The following is a 21130-nucleotide window of genomic DNA, read 5'->3' as shown; positions in this document are numbered from 1 at the left end:
GGTTTTCTGCCAAGCTCCTGCAATGCTTTCTCACTTTCTTCCATGAAAAGTGAGCTACAAACACCAGCTACAAACACTTGATCAAGTTTTACATTCCAGTTTATTTCAGAAACAAAAAACGTGTTTTTCACTCTATACACCTTCAACCAACATTCTAATAAACCCCCAGGAGGACTACCTACATCCCATCCCCCGAGAATCACTGAACTAAAAAAACGGTCACACTAGTAAGCCGAAAGTTACTATTCCTTTTAGAAACTGCAAGCCTCCGACTTCAGCTCAGGTCACGATCTCACTGTCCGTGGGTTCGAGCCCCACGTCGGGCTCTGCGCTGACGGCTCAGAGCCCGGAGCCTGTTTCAGATTCTGTGTCTCCCTCTCTCTGACCCTCCCCCATTCATGCTCTGTCTCTCTCTGTCTCAAAAATAAATAAAAAAACGTTAAAAAATTTTAGAAATTGCACAGGACCCCTTGTGACATACAAATGTAGACATTAATTTTCCCTACAATCAATTTCCCAATCATCTATATTTCTACATCTTACTTTAATGCATGTTTATTATAATGCACCTCAAACGACTTGCAGAATGAAATAAAATATAATTACAGCAAACACACTGGAAGCAACCACGATATTAAAAACCAATCATGACCAACACAATTAGTTTCAGGGATACAATAGAGTGATTTAAAAATTCCACACATCACCCACTGCTCATAACCACAAGTGCACTCCTTAATCCCAATCACCTTTTTCAATCCATCCCCCGACCCACCTCCCTTCTGGTAACCATCAGTTTGTCCTCTATAGTGAAGAGTCTGTTTACTGATTTCTCTTTTTTCCCTTTGCTCACTTGTTTTGCTTCTTAAATTCCACAGATAAGTGAAATTATATGGTATTTGTCTTTCTCTGACATTTTGCTTAGCATTGTACTCTAGCTCCATTCACGTCATTGCAAATGGCAAGATTTCATTTTTTATAACTGAATAACATTCCATTGTAAATATATACCACATCTTCTTTATCCATTCATCAACTGACGGACAGCTGGACTGCTTCTATAATTTGGCTGTTGTAAATAACGCTGTAATAAACTAAGAGTGCATGAATTAGTGTATTTTTGTATTCTTTTGGTAAACACCCAGTAGTTTGATTGCCGGATCATACAGTAGTTCTATTTTCAACTCTGTGAAGAACCTCCATATTGTTTTCCACAGTGGCTATACCAATTTGCATTCCCACCAACAGTGCACAAGGATTCCTTTATCTCCACATCCTCGTCAACACTTATTGTTATTGATTTTAGCCATTCTGACAGGTGGGAGGTGATATCTCACTGTAGTTTTGATTTGCATTTCCCTGATAAGTGATGAAGAACATCTTTTTGTACATCTGTTGGCCATTTGTAGGTCTTCTTTGGAGAAGAAGAATGTCTTCTGCCCATTTTTAACTGAATTATTTTTGGGGGGTATTCAGTTTTATAAGTTCTTTATACACTTTGGATACTAACCCTTTATCAGACATGTCATTTGCAATATCTTCTCCCATTCCACAGGTTGCCTTTTAGCTTTGTTAACTGTCTTCTTTGCTGTACATTAGCTTTTTATTTTGATGTAGTCCCAGGAGTTTAGTTTTGTTTTTGTTTCCCTTGCCTCAGAAGCCATATCTAGAAAAAAGTTGCTATGATCAAAGTCAAAGAACTCACTGCCTGTGTTCTCTGCTAGGATTTTTATGGTTTCAAGTCTCGAAAATAGATTTTGTTTTAAATTGCAGCAAAAGTATATTAAATCTAATTAACCCCAAACTTCTCCAACATATAGGCATTTGCTGCCTCTGTATCTGCCATAGTATTACTAGTTAACATATATGCCAGCCACAGTACTAAGAACTCTACATATTCTAATCCATTTAAAACTCACAAATCTGTGAGGTGAGGATTAGGATTATCTTCATTTTATTTTTTATTTTTGAGAAAGTAGGGGAGAGGGGGAGAGGGAAAGAGAGAATCTTAAGTAGGCTCCACATTCAGCATGGAGCCTCATGAGGGGCTCAACCCCAGAACCCTGGGATCATGACCTAAACTGAAATCAACAAACATTCAAATGACTGAGCTACCCAAGCGCTCCAGATTATCTTCATTTTAAAAAAGAGGAAACTCTGGGCGCCTGTGTGGCTCAGTCGGTTAAGCGTCTGACTTCAGCTCAGGTTATGATCTTGCGGTTCATGAGTTCGAGCCCTGTGTTGGGCTCTGTGCTTACAGCTCAGAGCCTGGAGACTGCTTCAAATTCTGTGTCTTCCTCTCTCCCTGTCCCTCCCCCCTCATGCTCTGTCTCTCTCTTAAACGTAAAAAAAAATTTTTTAATAAGGAAACAAATACAAATTAGAAAATTTACTCTAAGGGGCCCCTGGGTGGCTCAGTTGCTTAAGCATCTGACTTCAGCTCAGGTCATGATCTCACGGTTCATGGGTTCGAGCCCCACATCAGGCTCCATGCTGACAGCTCAGAGCCTGGAACCTGCTTCAGTTTCTGTGTCTTCCTCTCTCTCTGCCCCTCCCCTGCTCATGCTCTGTCTCTCTCTCTCTCTCTCTCTCTCTCTCTCTCTCTCTCTCAAAAATATATAAACCATTTTAAAAAGAAAAGAAAAAAGAAAAGAAAAGAAAAGAAAATTTACTCTAAATCACATAGCTGATTGTCAAGTCTGGGACTGAATTTTATGCTACCTGTAAGTCAAAAGTTAGCCTACTACTGTTTAATGGATGCTGACAGAAGACACAGACTCCTGCATTAGAGACAAAGAACTTTATTACTCCTATCACAAGAAGCAGCAAGAGAGCCAACATGTTGTGTCATTCTCCTTAACCCTAAGTTCCTGGGGGGCAACATGACATAGTCCAGATGAATGGTCAAGTAGAGTAAGTTTGCACTACGAGGGAACACGGAGAAACAATCAACTTTGTAGCAGGCAGTAAGCAAGCCTCCTCTATATACCAGGAAGATATTTCTTCATCCCTCAAGGCTGCTTACTAAAATCACAGCTGTGAGAAATGGCCTGGTAAAGAGTGATCATGACCATGTTTTCATGACATACCAAGCAAGATATGTAGGATCAGAAGAGACCCTTGGAGGTGTTTTCCCAACACTGATGTGTGCCAGAGAGAAAACTCAAACTAAACAAATACAACACCATAGTCTGGACTATTGACCACTATTAATGAAACATTCAAAAACTTCACCTTTGTTCCCTAAATTTAAAACTATAATTACTGAGGTCATTAAGGCCTCTGGCTAAACACAACATATTTGTTTCCATTACCTCCACAACAAAAGAATATTTTTAAAAGGACTGAAGTCATACAAAATATGTTCTCAGACTAAAATGAAATTAAGTTAAAAATCAGTAACAGCAGTAAGTTTAGAAACTTCAAAAATACATAGTAATTAACACTCAAAATAACCAGTAAGTCAAAGAACAAACAAGGGAATACTTTCAAATGAATGAAAACAAAACATGACATAGCCAAAACTCATGGAATGCATCTAAGGCCGTGTTCAGAGGGAAGTTTTAGCTATAAATGCCTACATTAAAAATGAGAAAAAAGAAAAAAAAAAACTCAGATCAGTAACCTAAACTTTGACCTTAAGAAACTAGAAGAGCAAACTAAACCCAAAGCAAACAGAAGGAAGGAAATAATAAAGATTAATTAGTGATAATAACAAAAATTAAACACACAAGAATAGAAACACAGTAGAGAAAAATTAACAAAACCAAAAGATAGTAATTTGAAAAGATCCACAAAATTGACAAACCTCAAATTCAATGACAAAAAAAAAACAAAAAACGACTTAAATGAAAAAATGAGATCATTACCAACCGTATAGAAATAAAAAGGATCCCTGAAACTAATATAACATCAGATGTTAATTATATCTCTATTTTTTTTAAAAAAAGGATTGTAAGAGAATACTATGAACAAGTGTACACATCAATTAGATAACTTAAATGGACAAATTCCTAGAAAACACGAATTACCAAAACTGACTCAAGAAGAAATAGAAAATTTGAATAGATCTATAATAAGAGTGAATTAGTAATTTTAAAACACCCCACAAAGAGAAGCATAAGCCCACAAAGATTCACTGGTTAAATTCTACCAAATGTTTAAAGAAAAATTAACACCAGTCTTTGACAACCTTGTCCAAAAAAACCACAAGAGCAGGAAATACTTTTACAAACTCATTATATAAGACCAATATTACCGTGATACCAAAACAAGACAATGACATCACAAGAAAACTACAGACCCACATCCTTTAACGATAAACACAAAAATCCTCCACAAAATACTAGCGAATCAAATCCAGCAACATATAAAAAGAATCATACAGGATAATCAAGGGGGATTTATCCCACGAATACCCCAGCAAGATTGGTTTAACATCCAAAAACCAATTAATGCAACACACGATATTAATAAAGGACAAATCCCTAAGATAATCTCAACAGGTGGAGAAAAAGCACATGACCAAATCCAATACCCTTTCATGATGAGAATGCTCAATTACAATCAGAAGGAAATTTTCTCAATCTGATAAAGGGCATCTACAGAAATCATATATCTAATATCATAGGTCATGCTAAAAGACTGAATGCTTTCCCTCTAAAATGAGGAACAAGATGGGTGTCCACTACTGCCACTTCTATTCAACATTACACTGGAGATTCTAGCTAGGGAAATTAATCAAAAATGGAGAAATAAAAAGCTTCCAGATTGGAAAGTAAGGAATAAGATTATCTCTATTTGTGAGACATAACCTCCTAAGGAATCCACTAAAACCAATTAGTACTAACAGAGTTCCATAGGTTGCAGGATATAAGATCAACATGCAAAAATCAACTGGACTTCTATACACTAGCAAGAAACATTCCAAAAATGAAATAAAGAAAATAACTCCACTTACAATGACATTAAAAAATAAAATACTTAGGTATAAATTTAACAAATATAGTACTCAATCTTGTTGAGAAAAATTAAAGAAAACCTTAAGAAATAAAGGACGGGGGGTGCCTAGGTGGGTTCGGTTAGTTGAGCATCCAACTTGATTTCAGCTCAGGTCATGATCCCAGGGACATGGAATCGAGCCCCACATTGGGCTCCATGATGAGCATGGTGCCTGCTTGGGATTCTCCCTCTCTCTCTTTCTGCCCCTCTCTCCCACTTGCACTCTATCTCTCTATAATAAAATTTTAAAAAATAATTTAAAAATAAAATAAAAAACATCCCATGTTCATGAATAACACTTAATATTAAGATGGCAATACTCCCCAAATTGATCTACATATTCTCTGCAATCCTAGTCTGAATCCTAGCTGACTTATCTGTAGAAAGTGGTAAGTAAATCCTAAAATTCTTAAGAAAATACAAGGAACCAGAATAACTAAAATAATCTTGGAAAAAGAATAAAATTCATTTTATTCTCCTACTTCTCAATTTCAAATCTTACTACAAAGCTACAGTAGTCAACATTCAAGACCACAATAGTACTGCCACAATGATAAGCATACAGCTCCAAGAAATAAAATTAAGAGTCCAGAAATAAACCAACTTATAGTCAAGAGTAACAATTTGGTGAGGAAAGAACAGCTGTTTCAACAAATGATGCTAGAACTGGATATCCACATGCAAAAAAAATGAAGTTGGGACTCCTACTTCATATCATATACAAAAATTAACTCAAAATGGACCACAGACCCAAATATAAAAACTAAAATTATAAAACTCGTAGAGAAAGCCAGAGTAAATCTTCATGACCTTTAGACAAAGCCTTCTTAGATCTGACATCAAAAGTACAAAAGAAAAAAAAAAAGACTTCACATAAATTAATAACTTTTATGTTGCAAAAGATAACCATCAAAATGAAATGACAATCCTAAGAATAGGAGAAAATATTTGCCAATCATAGATCTTATAATGGACTTGTATCCAGAATATGTAAAGAATTAACACTCAACAATAAAAAGAGGACTCAATTTAAAAATGTACAAAGGAAAAAAAACAAATGTACAAAGGATTTGAAAAGACATTCCAAGGATATACAAATAACCAATAAGCACATGAAAAGATGCTCAACATCATGTGTCATTAGAGAAATGCAAATCAAAACCAGTGTTATGTTATCATTTCACATCCACTAGGATGGCTACATTCAAAAACAACTGTGGATGACAATGGTGGAGAAAGTGAAACCATCATATACCGCTAAGATGTAAAATAGTGCAGCCACTTTGAAAAAGTTCGTCAGTTCCTCAAAAGCCTAAGCACAGAATTAATTACCCTACAACCTAGTAATTCCACTCCCAGATACATACATAAAATAAAAAAGACATCCACAAAAAAAAAAAAAACTTGTACACAAATACTCACTACAGCATCATTCCTATTAGCCAAAATGTAGAAACCCAAATGTCCATCAACTGCTGAACAGAGAAGTATCATTTGAAAATAAAAAGGAATGAAATACTGATATAGGCTACAACACGGATGAAACTTTAAAATATTGTGCTAAACAAACCATTATTCACAATAGCCAAGATATGAAAGCAATGCCAGTGTTCACCCATAGATGAATAGATAAAAAGATGTGGTATATTATACAATGAACTATTCGGTCATTAAAAAAAAAAAAAATGCATTCCTATACACCAACAATGAAGCAACAGAAAGAGAAATCAAGGAATCGATCCCATTTACGGTTACACAAAAAAACATAAAATACCTAGGAATAAATCTAACCAAAGAGGTGAAAAACCGATGCGCTGAAAACTAAAGAAAACTTATGAAAGAAACTGAAGAACACACAAAAAAATGGAAAAAGATTCCATGCTCCTGGATAGGAGGAACAAATATTGTTAAAATGTCGATACCACCCAAAGCAATCTACATATTCAATGCAATCCCTATCAAAGTAACACCAGCATTCTTCACAGAGCTAGAACAAATAATCCTAAAATTTGTATGGAACCAGAAAAGACCCCAAATAGCCAAAGCAATCTTGAAAAAGAAAACCAAAGCAGGAGGCGTCACAGTCTCAGACTTCAAGCTATACTACAAAGCTGTAATCATCAAGACAGTACGGTACTGGCACATGAACACTCAGATCAATGGAACAGAGAACCCAGAAATGGACCCACAAATGTATGACCAACTAATCTCTGACAAAGCAGGAAAGAATATCCAATGGAATAAAGACAGTCTCTTCAGCAAGTGGTGCTGGGAAAACTGGACAGCGACATGCAGAAGAAGGAATCTGGACCACTTTCTTACACCATACACAAAAATAAACTCAAAATGGATGAAAGACCTCAATGTAAGACAGGAAGCCATCAAAATCCTCGAGGAGAAAGCAGACAAAACCTCTTTGATCTTGGCCGTGGCAACTTCTTACTCAACACATCTCCAGAGGCAAGGCAAACAAAAGCAAAAATGAACTTATTGGGACCTCATCAAAATAAAAATCTTCTGCACAGCAAAGGAAACAATCAGTAAAACTAAAAGGCAACCGTGAGAATGGGAGAAGATATTTACAAATGACATATCAGATAAAGGGTTACTATCCAACATCTATAAAGAACTGACCAAACTCAACACCCAAAAAACAAATAATCCAGTGAAGAAATGGAATCCAGTGAAGAAATGTGGCAAAAGACATGAAGAGACACTTCTCCAAAGAAGACATCCAGATGGTCAACCGACACATGAAAAAATGCTCAACATCACTCATCATCAGGAAAATACAAATCAAAACCACAATGAGATATCACCTTACACCTGTCAGAATGGCTAACATTAACAACTCAGGCAACAACAGATGTTGGTGAGGATGAGAAGAAAGAGGATCTCTTTTGCATTGTTGGTAGGATTGCAAGCTGGTGCAGCCACTCTGGAAAACAGTATGGAGGTTCCTCAGAAAACTAAAAATAGAACTACCCTACAACCCAGCAATTGTACTACTAGGCATTTATCCAAGGGATACAGGTATGCTGTTTGAAAGGGACACATGCACCCCAATGTTTATAGCAGCACTATCAACAATAGCCAAAGTATGGAAAGCGCCCAAATGTCCATCGATGGATGAATGGATAAAGAAGATGTGGTATATATATACAGCGGAGTATTACTCGGCAATCAAAAAGAATGAAATCTTGCCAACTGCAACTACGTGGATGGAACTGGAGGGTATTATGCTAAGTGAAATTAGTCAGAGAAAGACAAAAATCATATTACTTCACTCATATGAGGACTTTAAGACACAAAACAGATGAACATAAGGGAAGGGAAATAAAAATACTATAAAAACAGGGAGGGAGACAAAACAGAAGAGACTCATAAATATGGAGAACTGAGGGTTGCTGGAGGGGTTCTGGGAGGGGGGATGGGCTAAATGGGTAAGGGGCATTAAGGAATCTACTGAAATCATTGCTTCACTATATACTAATTTGGATGTAAATTTTAAAAAATAAAAAATAAAGTTAAATCAAAAAAAAAAAAAAAAAGAGTGCAAACTTCCAGAATGATGGATATAGTTAACAATACTGTATTATATAACTGAAAAGTTGCTATGTGAGTAAATTTTACATGTTCTCACCATAACCACAACAAAATGGTAATTATGTGAGGTGAAGGATGTGTTAACTAGCCTTACTGTGGTAAAACATTTCACAAGGCATACATGTATCAAATCATCACATCTGACACCTGAAACTTACACAATGTTATATGTCAATTAGGTCTCGATAAAGCTGGTGAAGAAAGACATACTATACAATACCATTTATATAAAGTCCAAAAAATAGTCAGAATTAACTTATGATATTAAGAGTCAGACAGTGGCTAATTTTCAGTGGAAGATAGGAGATAGTGAATGGGAGGACGCATAAGGTGCACAGGTGATAGCAACATTCTATTTCTTAACTCTGTTAATGTTCACTTTGTGATACTTCACAGAGCTATACAATTCCAATCTGTGCACTTTTCTGTGTGTGTTACGCTTAAATTTTAAAGTTTTGTTTTTTGTTTTTTGTTTTTAATTTTTTTTTAACGTTTATTTATTTTTGAGACAGAGAGAGACAGAGCATGAACAGGTGAGGAGCAGAGAGAGAGGGAGACACAGAATCTGAAACAGGCTCCAGGCTCTGAGCTGTCCACAGAGCCCGACGCGGGGCTCGAACTCACGGACCGTGAGATCATGACCTGAGCCGAAGTCGGACGCTTAACCGACCAAGCCACCCAGGCGCCCCATGTTTTTTTTTGTTTTGTTTTTTTTAATGTTTATTTTGAGAGGGGGGGGGGGGGAGAGAGAGAGAGAGCGCGCGCATATGTGTGAAGGAGGCGCAGAGAGAAAGGGAGAGTGAGTTTCCCAAACAGGCTCCACACTGTCAGCACAGAGCCCAATGCAGAGCTCAATCTCATGAACTGTGAAATCGTGACCTGACCCAAAACCAAGAGTCGGATGCTCAACTGCCTGAGTCAGCCAAGCACCCCAAATTTTAAAGTTTTTTAAAAGAAACATGGTTTTTGCTTTAAAAAATTACACGTGACAATACATGGAGACACCATAGACACATCTATAAAAAATAGATCTTCTCAAAGACACTCCTCTATTCATTTCCACAGGAAAATATACATTATTTTTATCATGAAAGGATAAAGTAACTGTAATTGAATTAGCAATAATGGACTTCACTAAGGATCTAAGTTAAAACAAAGGGAAAAAAGCATGGGGCTTGGGTCAGATGATCTGAGCTTGACACTCTTCTATGCCCACATAGATGTTATTTAGAAATCTCACTGACCTCTTATGAGAAGGGAGAGAAACTTGAAAGTGCTTCCCTAGCACATGCTAAACACTAAACGTCTATCAAATATTTACTTCCCTTCATGCTATTTCTTTCCACCAACTTCAAAAACCAACAGTGTTCCTGTATACAGTAGGTACATTTTCCACTTCTCAGACAGGACCATGTATTTCACTCCAACTTCTACTTTATTTGGCTTTAAGTTACTCACTCTAACATCAAAATCAAGACTCACCCAATGCTACTACCATCTGAGTCTAAGTCTTCCAGAACAGAATTTTTCAGCCTTCCCACTACAACACAGATCCACCTAAAAGACATAAATCCTATTTCCACCCACAATACTTATACCTGCTAAATATATCCCAGACATTTCTTCTTTAATATATAGTTATGATACATAAATTAAATATATCTGCAGAATAACTATTCAGAGGTTCTACTGACAACTGACTTTTCAAATAAAGTCTAAATTAAACATCATCATTAGAAGTAAATACTACCACCTCTCTATTCTCTTTAATGTATATTATTAGCTTTAAATTTTCAGCCTAGAAGATTAAAGATGAACTCTTATAAATTAAACCTTCTTGTGCTTTCACAAGTCACATATTTAATAAAGCAACTAAATGTGAAACTTCGGTACTAAGGAGTCCCTTTTCTTCTAGTCACAGAAAGGCAAAGTTTCATTGCTGTGCAAAGCCAATAGCTATTGTTTCAGGCAAGTACTTAAGAAAATGTAAACAGAAAAAACACCTCACGGGCACCTGGGTGGCTCAGTCGGTTAAGCGTCCGACTTCAGCTCAGGTCACGATCTCGCGGTCCGTGAGTTCGAGCCCCGCATCAGGCTCTGGGCTGATGGCTCAGAGCCTGGAGCCTGCTTCCAATTCTGTGTCTCCCTCTCTCTCTGCCCCTCCCCTGTTCATGCTCTGTCTCTCTCTGTCCCAAAAATAAATAAACGTTAAAAAAAAAAAATTTAAAAAAAAAAACACCTCACATTAATACTCGCACTTAAGGTGAATGGGAAGGGATGAATGGTGAAAACAACTGAAAATGGCTACAAAACCATACTCACGGCCTCAAAATGCAAATGGCTATCCTTTAAGAAACTTTGAATCTTGTCTTTGGGTAAAATACTGAATCGAAATCGAAGGAGATCCATTTCTTGTTGAATGAACCAGCGTCTAAGATCCTCACTGAAATCAAGACAGAGAAATGATAAGTATAAATGAAAAGTCCACTGATTATTTTAAAAGTCCATGGATTATTAAAATCAAGAATTTTTTATGAAATAAAACTCAAATATGAGCAAGATGCCAACAGACAGAAGTTAAAAGCACACATGTCGTCTATTATGATAAACAGTATACAGAGCACATACCACGATCTTCAAGGATGCGTACATTGGGAGAGGTATTATGAATATAGAATTAAATACAGAATACCTTGAGCCTAGCTGATTATCCAACAATATAAAAGAAAACAGTTCATTGCATTTAACTGCAAAACGGTCATTTACATCAGAAAATGGGGTATTCCTTCAGTCTAAGGTGGTTCCATCAGTGCCAAATCAACACCAAAAATTTTTTTTTTTAACATTTATTTTTGACAGAGAGGGAAAGACAGAGCATGAGCAGTGGAGGGTCAGAGAGAGAAGGAGACACAGAATCTGAAACAGGCTCCAGGCTCTGAGCTGTCACCACAGAGCCCGACGCGGGGCTCGAACTCACAAACAGGGAGATCATGACCTGAGCCGAAGTCAGACGCTCAATTGACTGAGCCACCCAGGTGCCCCAACACCAAAATTTTTAAAGGTCACTTTATCTCTGAATAGATTATGATCAGATAAACTCTGAAAGTAAACTTTGTTTACAGCTTTATAGTTAATAATTTCACAAAATTTAATATGCACAACTACATCGTGATTTTTGAAAAAGCAACACAAATATAAATTCATAAAATACATAATGGTAATTACTATTGTCACAAAATAATTATACTACTATACATAAAATATGATGTAGATCCCCCCCTCAAAGGGACTTTCACAGATTGTCAGCAATTCATTTACTGCATAAATTACATAAACTGCACGTTCATCTTTACAAAAGAAAACCTCCAGAACCAAAGATGGTCGTGGATAGGATCACCTGTCCAGGGATAAGTGGGATAGTAAACAATTCAAGATTCTCATTTGATAAGACTCTTAACAGAAAGAAACAGAAAAGAAACTTACAATAAGTATATTATTTAGCCAAAATTAGTACAGAAAAAAAAAAACAAAAAACACAGTTTAAAAAAAAAAAAAGAAAAGAAAAAGGCAACTAACTCCTTCTCCCTCTGGGTGGCACTGTAGACTTACAAGAAACCAACTAGCAAAGGGAAAATAGCTTACATCTGTACTAAATTCAAGTATATGTTTGAGGTATTATTTCTTATAAATAGTGCCACTTTTTTTCTGAGAAAACAGGATCAAAAAGTCCTTTCTTACCGAAATCCCACCCCCACAATTGCAAATCCCAAATGAAGAGCCTCTCCCATAAAACTAGTGTTTCCACAGGCAAGTTTTACAATAGAATTTTTTTCAATTTTTTTTAGTAAACAACTGGCTTCAAACAATTTGCAACAACAGTGTTCAACCCATGAATCACCAGCTTCTGATGTTATTCTGAGTTTTCCTATGTGCAGTACAATACATGTCAGCTTCCCACGTACCAATTTGTAACCCAAGATAGCAGCTTTGACTATGAGAGTCTAAACGTATACTCACGACTGGCAATAAGCAAGGCGTAAAATAAAGTGAGAAATATGATCTCTTCTTCGGCGTTCATATTCATTTTCTACATTTTCCTTAAAAATAATGACACATGAATAACATAAACACATTAGAATGTTAAGAGGTATAAAGAAAAATGGAGTCAATATAAGCCAATGCTAAAATAAAAGTTTCAAAAACAAATTTCATAATATGTAACTACCATTTTACTTACGTTAGCAAACAAGTGACACTGAGATCTGACCTGATCTCAAACAAAACCTCCTGGGTTTGGACTCTCTTCTATCAACTCCTCTCTTAACTTTCTTTCTTACCCAGCATATATCCAGGGTTCTCCCCTCTTCCACCACCTCTGGCATGAACCTTCATTTAACCATTTGGCCAAACCTAGATTCTAAATAAATCTGCAGTCCTATTCCCAAAACACTAAGAATCTCTGGGGGAAAAAAATACACAATTATTGAGAATTTGGAATATTAAAAATTCACAACCTCTAACCTGAACTGGACTTTTACAAGCACCAAGAAATTCTTATTCAAGTCCAACAGAGTAAGAGCAAACATGTCTTGAGCACTTATGAGGTACACTTACAGCACTGTTGTAAGCATGTTTAATCTATTAACTCACTTAATCTTTAAAAAAAAAAACTCTCATGAGGTAAGCACTACTATATCCCTATTTTAAATATGAGGAAACCGCCTAAGTGGCTCAGTCAGTTAAGCATCCAACTTCAGCTCAGATCATGATCTCACGGTTCATGAGTTTTTAGCCGCGCATCAGGCTCTGCTCTGACAGCTCAGAGGCTGGAGCCTGCTTTGGATTCTGTGTCTCCCTCTCTCTTTCTGCCCCTCCCCTGCTCACACTCTCTTTCTCAAAAATATATAAAAATTAATTTCAAGAAAATTTTTTAAGGAGGAAACTGAGGCACAGGGATGTTCTGAAATTTTTCCAGAGTCATAAAGCTTATTAAACAATAGAACAGAGATTTGACACATAATCATCTCTTTCCTCACTGTTAGAAAAGCTGCTTCAGTCTTCACTACTTGACCCAAGCTCCCTACCACGCCATCTTCTCTCTCAACAGAGAACTTCACTTACTTTACAGAAAATAAAGGCCACCAGGCCAACTTCTTCAGCTCCAAGCTTGTGCATCCACTGTATTACTTTCCCTTCCATCTCTATGGACAAAGGATCTCCCCCTCCTCCTGAATAAGCTCATCCCTAAACCTGAACCATGCAATCCATCTGCTCTTGGCTCCTAAGGATCTTGATTTATCAAATGCTCTCTCCAAGTATCTTTAAGCTCCCCTCCTCTTCTTTCTCTTCTAGATTTTTTCACTCAGCTTATAAGCATGTTCAAGTGTCTCCTGTTATGTGTCCTCTCTTTTTCCCTACAAATTCTTCTATATTCAGACCTATTTCTCCCCTGTCTTTTCAGCTAGCCATCTTAAAAGAGTACATATTCTACACCCACCTCTCTCCTCCAAACACCGTCCTCATTTTGGCTTCTGCCTCTATCTACAAGTCATCTATCCGTACAACTCATGCCTAAGCTTCTGAAATTATGTGGTTAAGAGTATCACCTGGAGACAAAATGTCCAGTTCTAATCTTGGCCCCACCATTTACCATCTCATAAGCCTGGGCCAGTTACTCAGTCTATCAATAACTCTGTACCTTTATCTATAAAATAGGGATGACAATTGTACCTGCTTCATAAGACTATTAACTATATTACATGGATTAATATATGTAATATGCTTAGGGCAAACTCTGGGATACACTAAGCATAATATGAATGCTTGCTGTTATTATTCCTATGGGATCAGTATTTACATCATAATCATCATTATGGAAACTCCAAATTTCCTTGGCTACCATGCCACTATTATCCCTGCTGATCTCCCACCTCTCAGGCAGCTCCTTCTCAATCTCCTTCCCAGACTCCCCCAATTCTACTTCACCTTCAGTACTGGTATTCTTCACATCTTGTCCTCCATCGTCTTCTCACTCAAATATTTCCCTCCTCCTGATGATTCCAACCTTCTTCTTAAATCCATACTCCCAACTCCAGCCTTAAGTCCAAGCTATATACATATCCAATCATCTACTACACATTTCCACTAGAACCTCAAATTCTTGTCTAGAACTCAACATGTTCCTTCTAAGACTTGCTTCTCCTCCTATATGTTACCTCTCAAAATACTACCACCATCCATAGTTGTCCTAACCAGAAACCTAAGGTGTCATTCATAACTCTCTTTTCCCTTCTCCCTGTAATGTCACTAAAATCTTTTGATTCTACCTTCATAATATCATTATACTAGTCCTCTTCTCCAATTCAAATCACTCTCATCCTTTTCTCCAATTTGAATCACTCTCATTATGTCCAAGCTACTTGGTTTTCCTCCCACAGACATGGCCCTCTCAATCTGCTATCTTCCCAAAATAAAAATCTGATCACATCTATCGAGTTTCACATCTATCTATTGTTCCCAAAATAAAAATCTGATCACATCTATCGAGTTTCAGTTCCAGCACTACCAGGAACTTTAACACCTTCCCAAACCTCCCCAAGCTGGGCTGGGTAATCCTATGTGCTCTTGGAGTTCCTGGAACACATATCTAGTAACAGTACTCATCCTGTGGTGCACAGGGTACATCTGGCAATGTCTGGAGATACATACCAGGTAGAAGCCAGAGATGCTACTGAGCACCCTACAATGCACAGGACAGTCCCTACACCAAGAAATTATCAGGCCCAAATGTCAGTAGTTCCGAGGCTGAGAAACCCTGCTGTATTATAATCGTCTGACTATATATGGCAATCATTCCTAGTGGACTGCAGATATACCTTCAGGCACAGTCCATGCTATTTTAGTCTTTTTAAAAGCCCTGTGCCTAATACAAGAGATTTTCCACAACCAAGACTCAGTATATAAATATATACAAACTGAAAAACATTTCTTTCCCACTTTTACTTACTCTGAAGGAAAACTTGAGCCTTCTTATCTCAGCCTCCAACTTACTCTGGTATTGCTCGGTTCCTTTCACATGGCTCACACCAAGATTTTCGACTGTTTTTAGCACTAGAAATTTTTTAAAAACAGAAGAAAGAAAAATGTATGAATGCAAGATAATTTTTTTTAGAAGACAGCACACACACAAGCAGAGAAAAGGGACAGAGAGGGAAAGGAAACGGGGGAGGGACAAGGAGAGGGACAAGGAGAGAGAATCTTAAACAGGCTCTGCGCTCAGCACAGAGCCCAACGCAGGGCTTAATCCCACGATCCTGGGATCATGACTTGAGGTGAAATCAAGAGTCGGATGCTCAAGTGACTGAGCTATCCAGGCGCCCCAAGATAGTTTTTAAAAACTAAATCCCAAGACAAAGCCTATGAACAATTCCATAATTACTTGTTTTTAAAAGATAAGTTATAGGGGCACCTGGGTGGCTCAGTCAGTTAAGCATCCAACTCTTAATTCCAGCTCAGGTCATGATCTCACGGTCCAGGAGCTCTAGCCCTGCATCAGGGCTCTGCACTGACAGGGAGGAGCTTGCTTGGAATTTTCTCTCTCCTTCTCTCTCTGTTCCTCCCCTGCTTGTGTTCTCTCTCTAAGTAAACAAACTTGAAAAAATAAATAAAAGATAACAAGTTGTAATAGTTTTATTTTCTGCAAGTACATTATATAAATTATATAAATTTATAAGAAGATAATTTCCATCCATGTGCAGAAAATATTCATGTCCCACACCACAAGTTAATACCAGGATTCTCAGAGAGTGAAGGATGGGGAATAATCACTGTTGTACTGAGCCACCATTGTCGAGGAATGCAAGTGTGCTGGTATGAAAAAAAAAATTAAGTACTCTTGTTTGCATCCCTTCTGTGGAACTGTTAGTTTGTTTCATTTACTCAGCATAGAATCATCAGAAAAAACAGCCCTTCCTTTCCTGATGAAGTAGAGGAGAAGACACAACAGTGAAGAAGCATAGCCCTCCAATGATGCAAGTGAACTGTCCTGATTAGATGCATATTGTTCAAAGGTTCCTTGTCAATTCTTTCTCAGATTAATTCTACTTCCATCGATATAAAAAACATTTTTGTAATTCAAGGATGAAAAACTAAAAATGAATCCTGAACATAATTCCATGTCCCACAGGTACCTCCTTATTACAGTATCTCAAACTAAACTCATCATCTTCCCCTCAGTCCTGCCCCTCTTCCTATTATCCCCATCTCAACTAGCATAGGTTTTTTTTTTGTTTTTTTTATTTTTGAGAGAGGGAGAGACAGAACGTAAGCAGGGAAGGGGCAGAGAGAGAGGGAGACACAGAATCTGAAGCAGGCTCCAGGCTCTGAGCTGTCAGCACAAAGCCTGACGTGGAGCTTGAACCCATGAACCATGACATCATGACCCGAGCCAAAGCTGGATGCTTAACCAACTGAGCCACTAGCACAGTTTCTAACCAGACCATCCAGACTGGAATTTCAGCCACCCCCACTGGCCCCCTCACTCCTCACATCCAAACAACTCCCAAATCCTGTCAGGAATACCTCCTCAGTATCCCTTAAATCTCTCCCTGCCTACACACTGCCACTTGTCACTGCCTTAGTTCAGGCACTTACTAGCTCACCCCTTAAGTGCCAAATCCAAGGGACACTCTTCAATCATCCTCTTAATCTCCATGAAGCATCTGACGCTGTTAAGGTTCCTAAAACCCTTTTCTCCCTTATCTTCACCCTTTCAGTCAACAGACACTAAGTGCCCCCTCTGTGTATTAGCAGTTGTCACTCTGCTCTTCTAAAAATGATGAACAGTTTCTCACCTTACCTTCTGATTTTCCCACAGGGATATCCTGGAACATAAACTCAGAAAACACTGCTTTTATTTCTGTTTCAATTCATCCTAGCTTATTTCTTTCTTCCACTAGCACACAGAGGATAAGTAGGCCACATCCTGCCTACACCCTCATATTACACTGTTAGCTTGGCAAAAAAATGCCCTTGGTTATCCATTCTTCTCCATTTGCTCTGAACTTGTCACTGTTCCCTCAGATATAACATTCTCTCTTTTGCCTCCCAGCCTTAGTACAGTTTGTTATCTTGGACTGAAAAAAACCTTTAACTACTTCTCTTTTCAGAAATTTCTACTCATCCTTCAAGGTCTAGATTACACTTCAACTTCTCTAAGAAGTCTTACTTAATCAAACTAAGTCACCCCTACTTCTGTTTTAAGAGCATTACTATTTGGGGCGCCTGGGTGGCTCAGTCGGTTAAGCATCTACCTTTGGCTCAGGTCATGATTTCATGGTTTGTGAGTCCAAGCCCCGCGTCCGGCTCTGTGCTGACAGCTCAGAGCCTGGAGCCTGCTTCAGATTCTGGGTCTCCTTCTCTCTGCCCCTCCCCCACTTGTGCTCTGTGTCTATCAAAAATAAATGTATAAAAAAAGCTTTTTTAATAAAAAAATAAGAACATTACTATTTACCTCTAGTAAGGCACTTACAATACTAAATTATGATTATTATTTTGGATGCCTTTAGTGTGTACTAGAATACAGCTTCAACAAATATGAGAATTACATTATTCATCTCGAAATCCCCACCCCAGAATATAGTGGCACTCAATAAATATACACTGAACAGTAAATAGCAAACCCTCAATAAATATTTCGAGAATGAACTGAATGAAGGAAATTACCCTCATTCATTTCCACAAAGTGTAAGTGAAGTTCTCAAGAATATATAAATTCTAATTCAAATATCACTCACGTTTAACTCTATCAATAGCCAAGCTTTCAAACTCAATCAAAGATATGTTTTCAGAAGGTGGCTCCAAGTAAAACTGAAGGCTATGAGGATAGCAAGCATTCCTTTGGTCACCTCCCAACCTCAGTCTTTTCCGATTTCCTCCAGAAAACTGCATCTCATTATCTTGGAAGGAAACATAAAAGGGTTAAAAGGATGGCAAATGGAGTTGAAAACAACAAACAACAAGCGCAAAAAACAACTCCACATACACAGCAAAAAACTGAAGGGCATGCATAAAATGTTAAAGTGGTCATCCCGAGGCAATACGTCTTTCTGTATTTTCCAGATTTTCTACAACACACCTGTAACAATTCTGTAAAGGGAAGGGGGGGGGTGTGCACGGTGAAACGCAGGTGGTGGTCATAACTTCCAGCAACATCAAAGTCAAAGTCAAGCGATATTGCCAGTTCACTATAGGTCTGTGTACCACCGTCCTTAGATCTCTACAGTCCCAAGAGTTAAGATGAGATTTTAAACCCGTTGCAATCGTAAATTCGGAGGAAAGCGCGGTAGATTCTGGCTTTCCAGAGAAGAGACTTAATGGTCCGGGTCCAATTCATCACTTCCTATATTATGACCCCGGAAAACAGAACACGTCTTTCTAATCCAGTCCTTCCGAACCCCTTTTAGGAAACATCCTCAAACTCCTATAAAAATTAAGCCCCTCAATCCTACCTGAGCACTCCTCCGACGAAGCTGTTCTCTCCTCAGCTCGCTAACACCTGCGTCTCTGCCTCAACCAACCAATACTCAATACACCCACTCCACCATGTCATTCTTCTGTTCCCAAGGCTCGCAAAGTGCTCTCCTTTCTTTCTCGACCTGCAAGCCTTAACACCAAGACTACTGTCCGTGGTAAAACCGCAGGAGATCCTCTTACCTGCAACCACACCAAACGCGATATGCAGAAACGCCGATAGGCGCTTTTGTCAGATGGCGGGAGAGTTCATATAGGGCCGGAAACGGAAGTGACTGGACCACAAAGCCCGCCCTCCGAACCTCCCGCCCACCCAGCGCGCGCCCTGCGCATGCTCAATGTGGCGCTCCTCGGTTCCTGAGGGCGTGTAATCCACGTTGCCCGCTTAAAGTTTTTTAAATAGGATTGTTTGTGTCTCCAAATTAAAAGTTGCACGGCCTGTATGTGCAGTCGATAGCTTTTTGACGATTGAAATTGGGGAACTGGAAAGCTATCGGCAGAATTTCCAGACTCCCAAGAGTGTGGCGCTTTAATCCACAGCCTGGACTGTGGAGCTAGCGGAGGAAGGGAGGAATAGGCGTTTACGGAACTGCTCAGTATTAGAGGTTCTCTTCTTTTCTTGCTTAATCTTTCAGCGACCTTATGAGGTATTACCCCCATTTTACAGATGAGAAAATAGAAGCTAAAAGATGAACGTTAGTTAGCCTATGTATAGTACATATTTTGATTTTTCTATGGGACGTCAAGCCGAGTAAAAACAGATTGTACCTTCATTTCTTCCCCTTCCACGCCTCGCGCATAGTAAGCGCCCCGAAAAATAACTGGAATTAGAATGAATGCACACACGCAGAAATAGCTCCGAGCCTACAGAAATTAGAAGAGATTCGACTCAGAGGGAAGAAATAGGGGTCGAACAGAAGCGGTGAATCAGCCACAACAGCTCTCCGACTGAGGTCTGTATGGTTTTCAAGAGCTGGAAATAAGCTTCACCTGTGGCCTGTAGGAGGCGTGTCTCACTAAAGTAGCTGAGGAAAGATCTAGTAAAGGTAATTATTGCAGGTGAAGAGCGCTTTGAAGTTTCTAGAAACGCAAAATATATTGAAACGGTATCAGCGTTCAAAGCACATACCTATCATGGACCAAAATGTGGCTAGCACTGACTTTGTATCAGGACACATTCTAAGTGATTTCCATATCAATTCATTTTATTCTCATAACCCTGTGACATAGGCTTATTATTAACCCATTTTACAGATAAGGAAACCGTAGAACAGGGAAAGAAGTTATCTCAAAGATGACAGAGCCACGTTCAAAGTGAGGGAGAATGTCCCCAAACACCACAGTGCTAACCAGCATACTGTACTAATTACGTGTTATGACAACAGTGCCTCACTTTAATGCTTTCCTGTCTGTATCAGACAACATAATTAACATCACCTGGTACAAAGAAGGTATCTGAAAGCATGAGAGCTGCCTGAAAAAATCTGGAGCACAGACAATAAGAACATTTATTTGAATGTTCATCTGATCTCTGGATAGGAAAGGAAGGTAAATAAATTACAAAGAAATCTAAAGATTTCACTGTAAAAATGTAAAATTGGGCATCTAAAAAAAATCAAAACTAGAGGGAAAGTTTACTGTAACTAATACCATCAAGATGCAAAGAGCTTGTGTAAATTAATTAGAAAAAATCCTGACACAAATTGAAAACTGGAAAAAGAACAGCAGCAAATAACTCATAGCCAATAAAATGTGAAAAAATGTTTGTTGTTGAGAGCAAAGAAATTTTCCCCAAATTAGCAAGGATTTTACAATGGAAATACCCAGTGCTGAACAAAGTCCAGTACAATGAGCTCACATAGGAATTGATCTTGGTGCTAAAATTCTGGAGTACAATATAGTAATGGGTATTATGAGCCCTAAAAGAATTCATACAGTTTGACCAAATAATTTCAATTATATGAATCTATGCAGAAATGGACACAAAAATTTG

At 38.2% G+C, this 21130-nt stretch overlaps 1 protein-coding gene across 3 annotated transcripts in view; it reads right to left on the bottom strand.

Moving 5' to 3' along the window:
- The window catches only part of PRIM2 (DNA primase subunit 2), a 344380-nt gene extending 324983 nt beyond the window's left edge, over positions 1–19397 (bottom strand). Inside the window, exons 1-5 of one of the 3 annotated variants that reach the window (XM_007095550.2) lie at positions 19321–19397; positions 18402–18563; positions 15614–15717; positions 12625–12704; positions 10930–11050 (exon numbers count right to left, since the gene is read on the bottom strand). In XM_007095550.2, the coding sequence (XP_007095612.1) occupies positions 10930–11050; positions 12625–12704; positions 15614–15717; positions 18402–18555 (459 nt within the window). In that variant the 5' untranslated portion in view covers positions 18556–18563; positions 19321–19397. Of the gene's footprint in view, positions 1–10929; positions 11051–12624; positions 12705–15613; positions 15718–18401; positions 18564–19115; positions 19266–19320 lie in introns of those variants that run through there. The other 2 variants (XM_042986602.1, XM_042986603.1) reach the window with 2 other exon arrangements.
- Between the last annotated feature and the right edge of the window lie 1733 nt (positions 19398–21130).

The sequence above is a fragment of the Panthera tigris genome, chromosome B2 (genome assembly GCF_018350195.1).
Source record: "Panthera tigris isolate Pti1 chromosome B2, P.tigris_Pti1_mat1.1, whole genome shotgun sequence".
NCBI classification, from domain to species: domain Eukaryota; kingdom Metazoa; phylum Chordata; class Mammalia; order Carnivora; family Felidae; genus Panthera; species Panthera tigris.
The sequence above is the reverse complement of the archived record's forward strand: the minus strand, read 5'-3'. Positions and strand labels throughout refer to the sequence as shown.